Source organism: Amia ocellicauda, chromosome 3 (genome assembly GCF_036373705.1).
Source record: "Amia ocellicauda isolate fAmiCal2 chromosome 3, fAmiCal2.hap1, whole genome shotgun sequence".
Taxonomy (NCBI): Eukaryota; Metazoa; Chordata; class Actinopteri; order Amiiformes; family Amiidae; genus Amia; species Amia ocellicauda.
This window is the reverse complement of record NC_089852.1, coordinates 30,144,391-30,160,696: the sequence shown is the minus strand read 5'-3', so window position 1 is coordinate 30,160,696 and position 16,306 is coordinate 30,144,391. Positions and strand designations below refer to the sequence as shown.

The 16,306-nt window shown below is 52.3% G+C and overlaps 1 protein-coding gene across 2 annotated transcripts; it reads left to right on the top strand.

Moving 5' to 3' along the window:
* Nucleotides 1-542: 542 nt before the first annotated feature.
* Nucleotides 543-14,476, top strand: wasf3b (WASP family member 3b). Of its 2 annotated transcripts, XM_066698988.1 has the most exons (9): nt 543-657; nt 6,983-7,145; nt 9,166-9,300; nt 9,759-9,912; nt 10,821-10,938; nt 11,086-11,261; nt 11,656-11,961; nt 12,264-12,622; nt 12,856-14,476. In XM_066698988.1, exons 2-9 carry the CDS (start codon nt 7,013-7,015, stop codon nt 13,008-13,010), a joined length of 1,536 nt encoding a protein of 511 aa, XP_066555085.1. In that variant the 5' UTR covers nt 543-657; nt 6,983-7,012; the 3' UTR covers nt 13,011-14,476. The 2 variants fall into 2 exon arrangements, with proteins under 2 accessions (XP_066555085.1, XP_066555084.1); XM_066698987.1 differs by having other exon boundaries at nt 10,821-11,261.
* Nucleotides 14,477-16,306: the final 1,830 nt, after the last annotated feature.

The window sequence follows — 16,306 nt, the reverse complement described above, 5'->3', positions numbered from 1 at the left end:
ATCACCTCGCCGAGCAGCGGCTTGTTTTCCCCATCCAACCGGATCAATAACTATATCGGCCTCCGACTGCCAGCACAGAGGAGTCCGTTTTGTTGCTGTTGTTGAGGCAGTTTTTACTGTATTGTGGTGGTAGCTGATAATAATTTCGCTAACGACACCGCTGAAATCTCAAGAGGGAAAGTCCAGGCGGCCCTGCAAACCCCGCTATTGTTTGCATCCTGTAGTAAATTACAAAACGCATTCAACTTGTTTGCGCACGCGTGTGTGTGCTTGTTCATAGATTCTGCGAAAATGCAAAGATAATTCAATAAATACACCCCAGAGACGCCGTCTCCTCAGACAAGCACTGACCCCAACGCGTCACTTTCGTGCATATTATGAACAGCGCCCGGCACCGGCCACCGCACCGTCCGCCCCGAGCTGCCACTCAACCCACAGCCCCCGCCCACCGCGGCTCTCCACTGGACGCCCGGACCACCACGGCGCCTGAAATCCCCTCTCCTCCGTCTTGATTGGCCCAGAGCGGTGCCCGTCAGCCAGCACCTCCCGCCCCGGTGGCGGATTGAGTGGCGTGCGGTCCGGCTGCGCTGGACAGTGAATGGTGGACGGAGACCGAGCCCCGCAGCCCATCGCTCCCCGACGGCGGACTCTTCCGAGGTGAGATCCGCGCGTTTCCAGCGTCGCTACAATGTTGCTTTTCTTGTGTTTGTGTTGCCGGGCTGGCGAGTGGGCAAGCCTGGGCTTTGGCTGTGCTGTGAGCCGGGCACCCCCATGATGAGCTCCGGCCGATCCGCTTTTACGCGTCCAGACCCGGGTTGTGTTGTTCGCAGTCGCTCTGACAGCTGCTTTCCGCGCACAGATCGACTTATTGGTCTGGTTATTATTTAGCGTCCGGCACTGGTTTGCTCTGATTGTTTATGATTCATGCTGCTATATTTGAGTGTATATGATCAAACCTATATTATCATGAGTTTTTGCATTATCATCGAGGGGTCTGTGTTCTTGTTTTGTTTGGGGGGTTTTATCACTTTGATCCCGATGCGGCCCCGTCCGAAAACCCGGTGGCCGGCAGGGGATTCACACTGAAAGAAAGACAGATAGAGGGAAAGAGAAAACAAAGAGAGAGAGATGGGGGGGGGGAAAAAAAGTTATCGACCAAAAATCCTGTCCTTGGAGAGACCCGTCGGCTCCACACGGAGATTTACCGGGATTAAAACTCATTTTCCCAGTTTAGCACACAACAGTCCCGTTACACAATCCCGACCTGTCCATAGCCGGACTGGGGGAAATGTGTTGGACTCCCCGGCTGTGCAGTTATAATATATATGCATGGTTTAGGTAGAGGGGACACGTTCAATGTGCACACAGGCTCTGGCCGGGATCCGATCAATATTAATTAAACTAATTGGGACTAAGGGACTGAGTCGGGGGTCCGGGGCCCAGGGATCCCGTCTGCGCACTGATGCAGAAAATGTGCACAACATTATTCAAGCAGGTCTCTCTCACGGTGGTGCGCAGCTGGTCCGGCTAACTCTTCATAGTGGCCCTGGGTCGCATCAGGGTCCCGGGATCTGTCTGCACCCTGCTGTTGAGTTTGGAAAAGAGCTTGTCGTTGTTGTTGTTTTGTTGTGTTGTCTGGAAGTGTAAATTAGTAGGGGTGGAATATAAATGTGTGTATAAATATCTAGAGAGAGAGAGAGAGAGAGAGAGAGAGTGGGTGAATTCTGTCAGTATGTTCCCCCCCCAATCCGATCTACTATGCATGCGTGTTTCCAGTAAGTGCATTATGAGATCCGGTTCTCCCATTTATCACTGACAGATGAAGCCATTTGTTTAATAGCAGCAGCGTGGAAACAGCGTTTAACACGGCCAGCAGTGAGGGACAGGCAACAATCGCTTAGACAGAGCTGTAATGTGTCCACAGCTTAACAGGCCTGAGTGCTGGCACCCCCACCCCTCACTAATGCTGCTGTCGAGGTGTTTCAATCTCGTCCTCCATTAAAGCAGATTTCAGAAACGAACACGGCGTCAACGCCGGGCATGGCTGTGGCGCTCTCCCATCCTCCCTGCTCCCGGGCCGCTGTGTTCTGGTGACCTCGTTAGCCCCAGTGACCCTTTATGTCACGGGGTGGGCAGTGTGTATGGCGGTGGGCTTGCTGTGATGTCACACTCCGTTTCACATGGGCTGTGAACCGTCCCGGGCCATTGTAGAGAGGCTGGCGTGTGAGTATTGAGTTACTCTATCTTTAAAGCCGCGCTTCGGCTACTTCATTAAACGATTCAGATTCTTCCCTCCATTTCCTGATTATTTCCGGACACCGAGGCCTCAGTTACTCCCCCAGACCCCCTTTCTCTCTTCCTCTTTTGCTTGCTCTCTCTCTGTCTCTCTCTCCTTGTTTCTTTTAATTTGATTCAGATAAATAAAGGGTTTATTGGCTGTGTTTATTGGCCTGACTAAGTTACATCAGTGTTGCCAAAGCTCTGACAGACGGGTCCAGTGCTCAGGAACAAGGCGATGGGCGCGAGGGTGTGAGGGTCTCTTGTGCCTGGGGAGACCTGTGCTGTCTGAGAGACGAGGTCACTCTGCAGTACTCTCTCCTTTCTCTCTTTCCCTCCCCCCGCCCCCTCTCTCTCGCTCTCTCCTTCTCTTGCTTTCATCCTTCAGTCTTTTGCTCTCACTCTCGCTCTCACTCCAGTCTCTCAGTGGTGCTGGGGCTAAAGGAGCTGCTGGCAGAGGAATAGCTCCTGGGTCCTGCAGACGGCAGTGGGGGCTGAATGGAGGTCAGAACGGGCTGCCTTTGTGCGGCGGCGAATGCGCAGAAAAGTTGTACCGTTGCCGTGTGAACGCCGGCTCAGTGACTGGACTCCGGAATCAGCCCCTCCATTGTCCCGGGAGAAGCCTCCTACCGCCGGCTCCCTCAGGGGACTCGCATTCCCTTTGATTTTTTTTCCTCCCTCCTCCCCCACCTCCTCCTTCCCCTCCTCTGTTTTTTTTTCTTTTTTTTTTTTCTCTCGTGAAAGTCTTTTATCTGCCACCTTCCCCCTGTCACAGTCATTAAGGCTTGCACGGCTTTCCTCCAACTGCCAGGGAGCCCCGGCGCCCCCGCTCCTGTTTATTCCGGGTGCTTCCTGTTCCCGCGTCCTCTCTCTCTCTTCTCCTCTGCTCCTCTTTCTCGATCGAGGCAATCTGAGATCAATGAGAGCACTGGCCAAAGGAAACAGATCCCTGTCTCTCCCCTCTACTCCTTTCAACCGGTAGAGGGGACACGTGCCAGGTTCTTTGACGCACTCTTGGCACGTGTAAGTTAAGCCCACTTTGAATTTTTACAAATTAGATATTTTTCTTTTTTTAAATCCAGACCAAAACTCAGGGAACAGGGAACAGGATGTGCTGGGTGTTCCTGATCATGCTACCTCACTGAGAACAGCAGCGCAGGCCGAGGCTCTTGGCAAGTGTCTCACTGCCTGCTTTCTCAGGACTGCTCGTGCAGGAGCCTGCGGCCGGCTGCACCAGCTGCTGCACAGGAGGACTGTTCTGCTGCACCCCCCCCGTGATATAGGAAATTACTCGTGTTTCATTGGGATGCAGCAGGAGATTCAGTCTGTGTCTCTCCACTGCATGTCAGGGGAGCCTTGGCGTCTGGCTGCATCCTGGGGTTTTGTGATGGCAGTCCCGTTTCCTGTCTCTCCTCTCTGCCCATGCTGATGGGCTCTCTTCTTTCCCGTTGGAGTGTCTGAGCCGTGATGGAGGCAGACTGCAGCACAGACCTGCACTCACCCTGCAGTGTCAGGGGCTCAATTATTTATGACACGCCTCCAAACCTGGTTTGGACGTAAATTACCATGAAAAATGCATTTTGAGGCCGAGGTGCATTGCGAGAGCAGCGTGCACAATTGTGATGCTCTGTGGAGCTGGAGCGGGGGAGCTCGGCTGGGTAATGAAACCCGCTTTCCTCTCTGTAGTGTGTGCGGATCTGCAGACAGTCGTACGCATGGCCCAGAGAGCTCGGTAGTTTCAGCGCACCCCACTGAGAGGGTGTTGTGAACCTCACTGAATGCAGAGAGCACTGGGAAACTGGTTTTCGTTGGCACTGTTGCTGGCTAAGCGGGGGCTCTGTTTCAGCACTGTGAACCAGTTTCCGATGCCCTGCCAGGTACCGAGCTGCATTGAGGGGATTACAGTGGTGTGCTGTCGAGGCAGCCAGCAACAGCAACAGCAGCAGTGACAACAGCCCACAGTCTCTATAATGGTCTCAGCTGCACATCTCCACTGCAGCATGTTGACAGAGACTGGGCGATGATGTCTCGCTCTGTCGCTGCCTGTACACACTACATGCCCCTGCAGCCTTGGATCAGTAAGTGCCATACCTGCTGTGCAGTGAGGGGGTGCAGTCAGGAACTGTGAGGGGATGCAGCAGTGGGGCATAGCTCTGAGTTAAAGGGCTGTTTAAACCGGAAACCGGCTTCCAGGGGTGTGAGGAAGCCATTGCTTCTTCCACTGTCATAACCCTGCCCTATAAAACCCTTTGGTCAACGCCCCTTTACTGTCCACAGGGCCTGCTGTCCTGCTGAGTACACTCCACACAGAACAAACCCAGAACTGTCCCCCCATGGCTGCGCAGTTCTTCAGCCATGTGCAGTTCTGCGCTGGCTGCTCCACTTGCACAGACTAGTGTGTGTGGCTGGCCTGGGTCTGCAGCACATGGCAGCTGAGCTCTCACTGCAGCCCAACGCTTCTGCCCTGGCAGGAAACTGCTCTCCGGGCCCCAGCCACCTTGGACAAACATCCCTGCTGATAGAGGGCAGGCCTGACTGGGGGAGAAGCAGGACTTTCCTGTCACTCCCTCAGATAAAGTCTCTCTGAGCTATTCTCTCCTGGCCTGTGCAGCGGCCCCTCTCCCTTCCTTCCTGTGCCTGGCCCCCAGGGATGCTGCTGTCAGTTCAGTGGCAAAGTGAACATAAGAAAGTTTGCAAACGAGAGGAGGCCATTTGACCCATCATGCTTGTTTGGTGTCCATTAATAACTAAGTGATCCAAGGATCCTATCCAGTGTATTTTTAAATGTTCCCAAACTTTCAGCTTCTATCACATCACTTGGGAGTTTATCAGATTGTGATGCCTCTCTGTGTGAAGAAGTGTCTCCTGTTTTCTGTTTTGAAGCCCAATTTCCATTTGTGTCCCCGGGTGCGTGTGTCCCTGCTGATCTGGAAAAGCTCCTCTGGTTTAATGTGGTCGATGCCTTTCATGATTTTGAAGACTTGAATCAAGTCCCCACGTAGTCTCCTCTGTTCCAGGGTGAAAAGGTTCAGTTCCTCAGTCTCTCAGTAGGACTTTCCCTTCAGACCTGGAATAAGTCTGGTTGCTCTCCTCTGAACTGCCTCTAGAGCAGCGATATCTTTCTTGAAGTGTGGAGCCCAGAACTATACACAGAGTGGATCGTGACGCAGATGTCACCGTGTGTCACACACACAAATCAGCATGGTAGTTCTGTCTGAGGATGTAATAAGTGTTCAGAAACGTCCTTCCAGTGTCTCTGTGTATGCAGTCTGTATTTCCAGGAGAATTGGGGGCAGTTTTCTACTTGGGAACAACACCCACTTTGCACTGTAAATCTGAGCCTTGTTGGACTGAGACCTCAACCTGTGTGTGTGTGTATATGTGTGTATATGTGTATGTGTGTGAGTGTGCGCATGCAGAGAGGGAGGGCAGGGGTGACAGAGAGCTGCGCTATGCGTCTCAGGGTAATCCCAGCTTTAATCCAGGTCACTGGCCCAGCTGTGAGCAGGGTGCAGTCTGTGTCTGTGTCTGTGTATGAGTGTCTGTGTGTGTGTGTGTGTGTGTCTGAGTCTCAGTGAGTCTGTGTGCGGGTACAGTCGCTGAGCACAGCAGCAGCAGGACTAGGGAAGGGCTCTGGGGCCTTCCTCCAGGTGGACAGGGCCAGAGCAGGGCCGTGTGTTCACCGTCATAGCAGCACCCGGTCTCCACCTGCAGGACCAGATAGTCTTGGCTTCTGCTTCTTCCACAGAGACCTGTCAGAGGTCGCTGGGTTTTTCAATCAAGCTTAAAGCCTGACTGGCTGAGCTTGATGTTACTCCGCTGATGTAGTGACATTGATCTGTTTTGGAATGGAAGAACATGCAGCTGGTACTCCTGCCCTTGCCCGGCACCACCCTGCTCTGCTGTGTGAACCGGTTTGGACGAGGCTGTGTTACAAAAAAATCAACCTGGGCAAAGTCTCCCCTCATAGTGTTCCTTCGGTGTAAACATGTTGGACAAAATACCTCGACGCGCTCAAGTTATTAACCACCTAAGCTTTCTGTGCAGCTGGCACAGCGGCCTTACTCAGGTCTGCGTCAGACAGGCCTGCTGCTCCCTGCGCTGAGCTGAGGCGCTATATAGTGCTATGTGAGTCAGTGAGTGTGCTCTGTCTCCGCCCCACCACAGCAATAAGGAGAGGATTAGCAGGTCAGCATCTTCTTTTGATAATATGTTAATCTTGCGGCTGTAGGTTTTGGGCAGACTGCCTGCGCCCTTTACCCAGGTCACTGTCAGGCCCTGGTTTGCGCTCCTGGGGTTGCTTCACTACACACTCGCACCTGTACAACACACACCCACAACTGAACAACACACTTCCAGACTCACACCTTTGAGTAAGGAGGCAACACTGGTGCATTTTATGATGATGTAATTCATAACTGCCGCTCCAGCGGACGTGTGTGTGTTTGTTGGCTTAGATAGAAAATTCCAAGTCCGCCTTTATTCACTTTAGCAGAGAAAAACAAGGAATTTTCTTGACACTCAAAATAATTGAGTTAATAATAAATTAATGTGCTGACGAATTGTCGAATGTCGGGGTGGGTATGGTTAAGTCTTATTCATAGCTATAGGCCAAACTTTCCCTAGCCTTTGTGTTGTGCTGCAGTGTAATGGTGTGAGCATTATTGTGGCTCAGTGTGACAGTCGTTGTGTTGTTGTGTTGCAGTGTGATGGTGTGAGCCCCGTCCCTGTTAACATGCCGCTGGTGAAGAGGAACATTGAGCCGCGCCCGCTGTGCCGGGGGACGCTGCCCGAGGGCATCAGCAGCGAGTTGGAGTGCGTCACCAATAACACCCTCTCCTCCATCATCCGCCAGCTCAGCAGCCTCAGTAAGACACCCCCTCCCCCCCTCCTCCTCCACTGCTCACCCCCTCATTATTTTCTGTGTTTCTTCACTCATTTATTTCAGTTGGTGTTGCTGGTTTTAGAAGCAGCTCAGCGGCTGGGGTCACATTTCTGCTATACGGGAGTCCTGACATAACTGGCCACGCTGGGATTTTAAAATTGCTGGACAACTAGAATAGAATGTGACGAACCTTCGAACGTTCTAACTTTTGAAGACAGTAGAGGAGACCCAGGCAGCTACAACATCGGCACACCCCCTCCACCTGCACAGCCTCCCACCCCACTGCACACTCTCCCCAGCGCCAGTTAACGCCAGACGCACTGCTTTATATGCGATACATGTATTGCACACATTGTATTTTCCGCTTGCTGTGCTGTGCTGTGCTGTGCTGTGCTGTGCTGTGGAGCGGCTGTGGAGCGGGGGGGTGGGGTCGGGGGAGTATGTAATGCAGTAGGGCGACATGGCACAGGGGGGCAGGCAGAGCGCAGGCTGCACCAGCTGTGGCAGAGCCTCACAGACGCACAATGGTGGCCCTGGATGGCGATGAGTCCTGGGGAAAAAGCAGTCCTGATCCCCAGGGGCGGTGGGGCTGGATGGTTCTCCCCGCCCCCCCCACAGGCAGGACGCAGATGTCTGTGTGTTTTAATTGCCCTTCCGTTGCATCAGCCCTCCATTGTCGCCTGAATTCCCCTTTTCTTCCTCCACTGGGATTCCAGCCTTTCAGCGGCAGCACAACAGAGCCGGCAGAGGTTAAAAATAAATGCATGAATGAATAGGATTCTGCTCCGTGTGGGGGAGGGGGCGGGGTGGGTGGGGGTGTTTGTTAATCAGTGTCAGGAGATGATCTGCAGACTCCAGATTATTGTCAGCTCTCTGAAACCCAGGACCATAATGACAGGCTGTTCTGGATCATGAGGCAAACAGGCCCGGGGAGCGATACAGCCACGACCCCGGGAGACTGAGGACTGAGGGGGGCCTGCCAGTGGGGCTGTGCTGCCCCCTCGCAGACAGAGGAGACCAGAGTGTGTCAGACAGTCAGTGTATCAGTATGTCAGTCGGTCAGTCAGTTAGAGTGACTGACCGATACACTTCTCTGACATACATACACACTATTAGTATATCAGTCAGTCAGTTTATTAGTATATCGGTCAGTCAGTGTGTCAGTCAGACCCCTGATTCTATCATAATGCACCTCACGCTCTAACCAGTCAGGAACAGCTGTTGAGGAGTGAAGTGGTCAGGCAATCGCAGGCCTCTGACCGGCTCCTCGGGGGCTGAGATTCTGATGGGCTGAGATGCTGTATTAGTGTCTTCCCAGCTCTGTGGGTTCAATCTTCTCAAGGTTAAAACAAAGAAATAAACAAACAAAATACTTAAATTTAAATTTAACATTGCTTCTACAATGTCACTGTAACCGCTTCATATGAGACAGACAGAGAGAGAGACAGAGAGACAGACAGAGAGAGAGACAGAGAGAGAGACAGAGAGAGAGACAGAGAGAGAGAGAGCACGTGTGCAATGAAGTGTAACCCGCACGGCTGGGTAGGACTCGGCACAGCGCTCTGCTGGGCCACAGCAGCCTGGAGGCCTCGAGCTCATCTTCGTCAGTGTTTAAAGTCCATTCTTCCTGAGCAGTGTGGTTATTTATAGAGCTGTGTGTGACCGGGACAGTCCCGCCACCGAGGGAGAGCCAAGCAAGGCTGCCCGGCCAAGGCAGGGCAAACCAGGGGAGATCTAAATTAGGCATCGGCCAGCTGGTTATTGCGCATTTCATTCATTCATCCATTCATTCAGTCAGTATAGTCAAATGTCACGGGCTTGTGCAGTTTAACGGAACCAACTGGGTTTCCTTGTTTCATTGGACCCAGTGGACACAGGCCATGTTCTCCCCCAGACCTGTGTGCAAACTCACTCCAGGGGAAATGTATAATTGCATGTGTGTGCCAAGCTCCTGATAAAGACTTTGTGCATCTCTCTTTCTCTCTCTTTAACTCTCTCGGCAGGTAAGCATGCAGAGGACATTTTTGGGGAGCTGTTCAATGAGGCCAACCACTTCTACCTGCGCGCCAACTCCCTGCAGGACCGCATTGACCGACTGGCTGTGAAGGTCACGCAGCTGGACTCCACAGTGGAGGAGGGTGAGTGTGGGACCGTGGGCCGAGAAGGCAGCCACGCCACCTATCCGCTGATCGGCACTCTGATATATATTCATATATGTGTAGAAATGTGAGGAATGTGGTGCCGTCTGAAACTTCTGCACAGTTTAATTCGCTGCAGACATTTTATAGACCAAGAAAAACAAACCTTGAGCAGCGCACTGTTATTAAATTCCCCGCTCAAGATGGGAGCAGCTGTTATTGCATCAGAGGGTGTTTTGTCTACTTGGTTGTTGTTTTTTTCCTCCTGGACTTATTGGACAAGCTGCCCAGTTTATTTTCTCACAGGACAGTCTGGGTAATGGTCACACATTGAACAGGCCCCATTACTAATGTGGTCTGCTGTTAGGGAAAGTCAAGTTATCAATTTCAGAGTGTTCATTTAACCGCCTCCTGCCTCGATACTAACAGTGGACTCTGTGTCTCCCTGTGCGTCTCAGTGTCCCTGCAGGACATCAACATGAGGAAGGCCTTCAAGAGCTCTACGGTGCAGGACCAGCAGGTGGTGTCCAAGAACAGCATCCCCAACCCCGTGGTGGAGATGTACAGTCAGAGCGACAAGCCACCCCCCCTCAGCATACTCAGCCCTTACAGGTAGGCCCTTGATCAAAATGGGCAACCCCCTCCAGATAGAACCAACGTTATTACCAGGTTACAATAATAATACATTAAAATAAAAAACCTGACATCTTGCTCAGATTCGGCCCTTTCTGTCTTTAGTTGTTGCCACACAGAGAGAGAGAGAGAGAGAGAGAGAGAGAGAGAGAGAGAGAGAGAGACAGAGAGAGAGAGAGACAGACAGAGAGAGAGAGAGAGAGGGTGGGGGGGTTGAGGATTGTCTATGTGGAGGAGAAGTATTTCCACATTCCCACCAACATACTTCCTCTTTACAGTTTATTTCCTGTTTACTGTTATAACACACAAACATGCATCAGTATGAGGCGCCATTAGGGACAATATCACTGAAAACACTGAAATGGAGACCAGATATGTGATGTCACAATATAAGTACTCTCGCACAGCCCAACGATAAGAATGGAGGAAGCAAGTCGTGCTGCATCTGTAGGTTTAATAGAAACCTTTTATCACCAGACATAATACATTTTCTCTCAAATGCTGTCGAGAGGAGAGCAACCACAACAAATCTGGAATACTCTGCCTGACACCAGCGTTGAACGCATAGATTACATAGTTTACCTCTGAAAGTTAACGTGCATACATCACAGAGCGAGAAAATAAGTGTCGGAAATAACACCTTGCTGTAAAAACCCTCGATGCATACACCCCATTATGTTGAATGTATTCATCATTAAATACGGCACATGGAAAGAACCAAACTTATTATTATTCTAGTATGGTCTTCAAGATCTCCTATAGAGACGCTCTCCATCAATGTCTTCCTTGTACTCGTCTACTTATTTGTTCAAGGCAACGGAGTAATCCAGTAAAGTGTTGCCTGATATCCTCTTTGTTACATTTTTGCCCCTGTCTTTGTGTTGCAGAGATGACAAGAAGGACGGGCTGAAGTTCTACACCGACCCCTCCTACTTCTTCGACCTGTGGAAAGAGAAGATGCTGCAGGACACGGAGGACAAGAGGAAAGAGAAGAGGAGGCAGAAGGTGAGGCCCAGAGGCCTGGGCAGCCGAGTGCAACACCCAGCCTCTTCCCCCAGGGGCCGGTGGGTGTTTGCTCTGCTCTTTTTGTTTCACCTCTCTCTCTCTCGCTCTCTCTCTCCACCTTTCTCTCCATCCTCCCCCCCACTGCAGGAGCAGAAGCGCGTGGATGGCACGACCCGTGAGGTGAAGAAGGTGCGCAAGGCGAGGAACCGCCGGCAGGAGTGGAACATCATGGCGTTCGACAAGGAGCTGCGGCCCGACCACCGCCTCTCCCAGAACGCCGGCCACGGGGCCTCGTCCGAGGGCTCGCTCTCCCCGGACAGCAGGTATGGTGCTCCGTGTCACATGCGGTGCGCGAAATGGGAAATGTTTGCGCCCGTCCTTCGCCACAGACGGCTGGAGTCCCTCGTGCGGCTCCCCTATCTCAGAGCACCGTTATCTCAGTCACGGCTGCCACGCTCTCCCTGCTTGGCTGCAGCCCCGACGCCGTTTCTCAGCGTCTCTGGCTCCCTCTGCTGGGCTCTTGGGCGAAGAACCAAAACAAACCCATTTTTTACAATCTGCCCTCTTTCATTTAACACATTTTATTGAAGATTTCTATTTTTTAATAATTACAGAGTGGGGTTGCATTGTGTGTGTCCTGTGCCCGTCTCTGTCCTGTACTGTCCTCTGTTGTTGTATAACCGTCCCTCCCATTCTCCCTGTGTCCCCTCGCCCTAGGTCCCACGGCTCGGACCTGACGGAGTACTCGTACCCGGCCACACCCAACCACTCAGCCCTGCACCACCACCAGCACCACCACGGCCTCGCCCACACGCTCCCGCCCACCCTGCCGCACCACTACCTCGCCGCCGAAGCCCAGTCTCACCTGCTGGGCACGGCGTCGGGGCTGGAGCACGACTACCGCACCCTGGGGCACAGGCAGGGCACGCTGAGCCGGCCACAGCAGCCTCCGCCGCCCCCGCCCCCCACAGACACTGCCCTCACCCACAACGGAGGCCTGCCGCCACCCCCTGTGGAGTACAGGTACACACACCCCTGTCCCCTCGCGTCAGCTTTGTACACTTTTTATTGGGGTAAGATTTGTATTGTTCCCTCCCATCCCCTGGCTCTCGTGCTGTGTGTTCACTGTGTGTTTGGCTCTGGTTCACAATATTTTATAATTGTGGAAATGTAACTTAGTTTTCGGAGTCCATTCAGCCATGGGGGGTAGAGATGAAAAGATAAGCATTGAAAACCCTGAACAGAGCTGATACACTGGCACTTTGGGCGCTTGAAATCCTGAGAAATTGTGTCTGTCTCTCACTTTCACTCTCTCTCCTCCTCAGCATGTCCACCGCTCACATGATGGAGTACTACGGCTCCGGGGGGCCGCCCCCCCCTCCCCCGGCTCCACTCATCCCCTCGGCCCAGACTGCCTTCGCCACTCCCCTGGGGGGCCCCATCCCACCCACACCCCATGGAGGGCCAATGGCTGGGGTTGCCGGATACGCTCCTCCCCTTCAGCAGTCATCTGGAGCCTTGGTGGCTCCTCCTCCGCCTGGCCCACCACCTCCGCCTCCTCCCAGCTTCGCCCACTCCCCCAAACACGGCACGCTGCCCTCCGCCACCCCCGAGGGCAAGAGGCACGAGGGCACCCAGCCTGTCAACGATGCTCGCAGCGACCTGCTGGCAGCCATTCGCATGGGTGAGTGTCACAGCTGGGCTGAGGTGTGTGTGTGTGTGTGTGTGTGTGTGTGTGTGTTGTCTACTGAACACCAGAGGGGGAGTGTTTGTCTAAAGACGAGCTCAAGGACTGAAGAGCTTCAGTGGGAGTTTCTTGCAGCTGTCTCTGTAAGTTGCTTTGAAAGGTTCAGCTGAGAGAGGAGAGCAACTCTGTTAACTCTGTGTCTGTCCATACGTCTGTGCGTGCCTGTGCAGGTATCCAGCTGAAGAAGGTGCAGGAGCAGCAGGAGCAGCAGGCGAAGCGCGAGCCTGTGGGCAACGATGTGGCCACCATCCTGTCCCGCCGCATCGCTGTGGAGTACAGCGACTCCGACGACTCCGAGCTGGAGGACAACGAGTGGTCCGACTGACCCGGGGCGGCTGACCATCCCACGCTGACCCACGCTGACCGGACAACGGAGACACACTGGCTGACATCCACTTTAACTAGAGCCACCCCAACAGACTGACTGGAGCCAAGACTGGTTGACTAAAAGCCCAACTGACTGACTGACTGACTGACTGATAGCCCCCAACCTGACACACTGACCGGCCGATTGACTGACTTGCATCCCCACATACTGACCAACTGACCAACCAACGGACCCTCACTTGGATGTGTGAGGGTTGGGGGTCGGACTGTGGTCGGGGGGGATACTGCTGTACATACCCCTGTCACATACACCCCCCTACACAGGAGAGCACTCACCGATCTGAATACTCATCATTCATAAAGTGTGTATATATATTTTAGTATGCTGTGCATCACATAACAATCGTTATCAAAGATACTTACTGGAGTTGCCTGGCTCCGCTGTTCCTGCTCGACGCCGTGCCAAGGGACTCCTGCGTCGTCGAGAGCTGGTGTCGGCACCGACCGAGAGCAGAGACCCAAACCAACTGAAAGCAATAAGAAGGCTGTGCGTCTGGGTGGCAGGGATATTCACACCCTGCCCCCCCCACCATTAACTCTGTGCAACCGAAGCAAAAGGAGATGACTAATGATGATATTAATTTTTTAATATGTCCCTTTTTTAAAAGGCACTATAGGTTTACTATTTGTTCCTTATTATTTTTTTAATTAGACTCTAGAATAGAGAGAATTTATAGGCATGAGCCTGACTCTAAGAACATTAGAGAGGCAATAGTCTTTCCACATCCCAGAAGCCAAGAGGTGCTACTCTACCACTCAGGCTCCCTGTGTCAAATCTAAGCAGATTGTCAATTCAATTAAGATTCAATGAAGTAATGGAGAGCTCAGTTGGAACAAAAACCAGCAGGGTAGGGTCCTCGAAACGTCTAGTGCTTGACTTGACTAGTCCACACTCTAGAGGTGGGATGTTGAAAGCTGCGCCACGGGTTTGAGTCACTGTGAATGATGGACAGTACACACTGGATGTGACGGAGTACACTGTGGTCCCTTGCCTTCCATATGAATTAGTTGCCGTTGACTTGTGTAATGGCAGCACCCCCTGCACTGGGTCCTGTAGTGGGAGCACAGAAGACGTGGCGACAGAAAGCAAACTGCAGACCATTTCAGAATCCGCAGTGTGGAGGCTTGGATTTCCCTTCCCTTTGCTGGTGAAATGCACCACAGATCTTCGCTGGCTCCCAGACTGACCGAGTCACACTGCCACACTGTGAAACAACTGTTGTCTTGTTTTTCTTCTGTAACCAGTAACTTAAAAAAAAACAAAAAACTTTTGATCTGATCTCTGAAAATGTTAAATTAAAATAAAAACACAAAACCCCAGTCCAGCGCTCATGACCCATAGCTGTTGAAACTGTATTCTCTTTTACGCTTTTATAGACTGACATTAAATGAGGTTTTACATTTCTTTCGCCTTCCTTGGCAATTATTTGATTTGATTGGATTTTATTTTTTCTTTCTCTGAGACGGTATGTATAGCTGAATATATTAAATGAGTTGAAGGGAGGGGCCACCCACCTGTTCTTATTGAGAATGTGAGCGCGGCCATCCTAGGGGACCAACCTGGGGCCACTGAGGACTCAACGTTCCTCTGCAGGATAGCGGGGGACTGGGCAGCTTCTTTTTTGTTCTCCTCCTTGCTTAAAAGCATATTTTTGGGTGGGCTGCATCATTAGTGCACTGCTTATGCACTGCTTCTCCACTGCAGAGGAGAGAGGCTTTAGTGCCAGTTGTTTGGGTCCAGTGTTGGCCCCCTGAGTGCAATACTGACCTGGGGGGCAGAGGTGTGTTTCCTGCCCGTCCCCTGTGCCTGTGAGCAGGCGGCCATGTCTGTGAGCTCCAGTCTGCAGTGCTCCTGCTCTGGCTCCGAGTCTGTACAGCAGCTAACCAGAATAAACCCCAGTTTAACCCCCGCTGTGCTGTGTCCCGTGTGGCTTCATATCCACCCACTCTGTCCTTGCCTGTTCCTTCATTGCTCTCACTCACACTCACACTCACACTCACACGGAACCCGCCTGTCTGTTGGCCGTGGGGAACTGCTGTGAGGTCTGTGAGGCAGGTAGGAAGAGAGAGACACAAGCCACGTTCCATTGTATAAACACCGACCACATACCACACTGAGCACATACCACACTGAGCACATACCACACTGAGCACATACCACACTGACCACATACCACACTGAGCACACTCCACCCTGACCACATACAACACTCCACACTCCACACTGACCACATACAACACTCCACACTCCACACTGACCACATACCACACTCCACACTGACCATATACCACACTGACCACATACCACACTGAGCACACTCCACACTGACCACATACCACACTGACCACATACCACACTGAGCACATACCACACTCCACACTGACCACATACCACACTGAGCACACTCCACACTGACCACATACCACACTGACCACATACCACACTCCACACTGACCACATAACATATTGACCACATACCACACTGAGCACATACCACACTCCACACTGACCACATACCACACTGAGCACACTCCACACTGACCACATACCACACTGACCACATACCACACTCCACACTGACCACATACCACACTGAGCACATACCACACTGAGCACACTCCACACTGACCACATACCATACTGACCACATACCACACTGAGCACACTCCACACTGACCACATACCACACTGAGCACATACCACACTGAGCACACTCCACACTGATCACATACCATACTGACCACACTCCACACTGACCACATACCACACTGAGCACATACCACACTGAGCACACTCCACACTGACCACATACCACACTGACCACATACCACACTCCACACTGACCACATACCACACTCCACACTGAGCACACTCCACACTGACCACATACCACACTGACCACACTCCACACTGACCACATACCACACTGACCACATACCACACTGAGCACATACCACACTGACCATATACCACACTGAGCACACTCCACACTGACCACATACCACACTGACCACACTCCACACTGACCACATACCATACTGACCACACTCCACACTGACCACACTCCACACTGACCACATACCACACTGAGCACACTCCACACTGACCACATACCACACTCCACACTGACCACATACCACACTGAGCACACTCCACACTGACCACATACCACACTCCACACTGACCACATACCACACTGACCACATACCACACTGACCACACTCCACACTGAC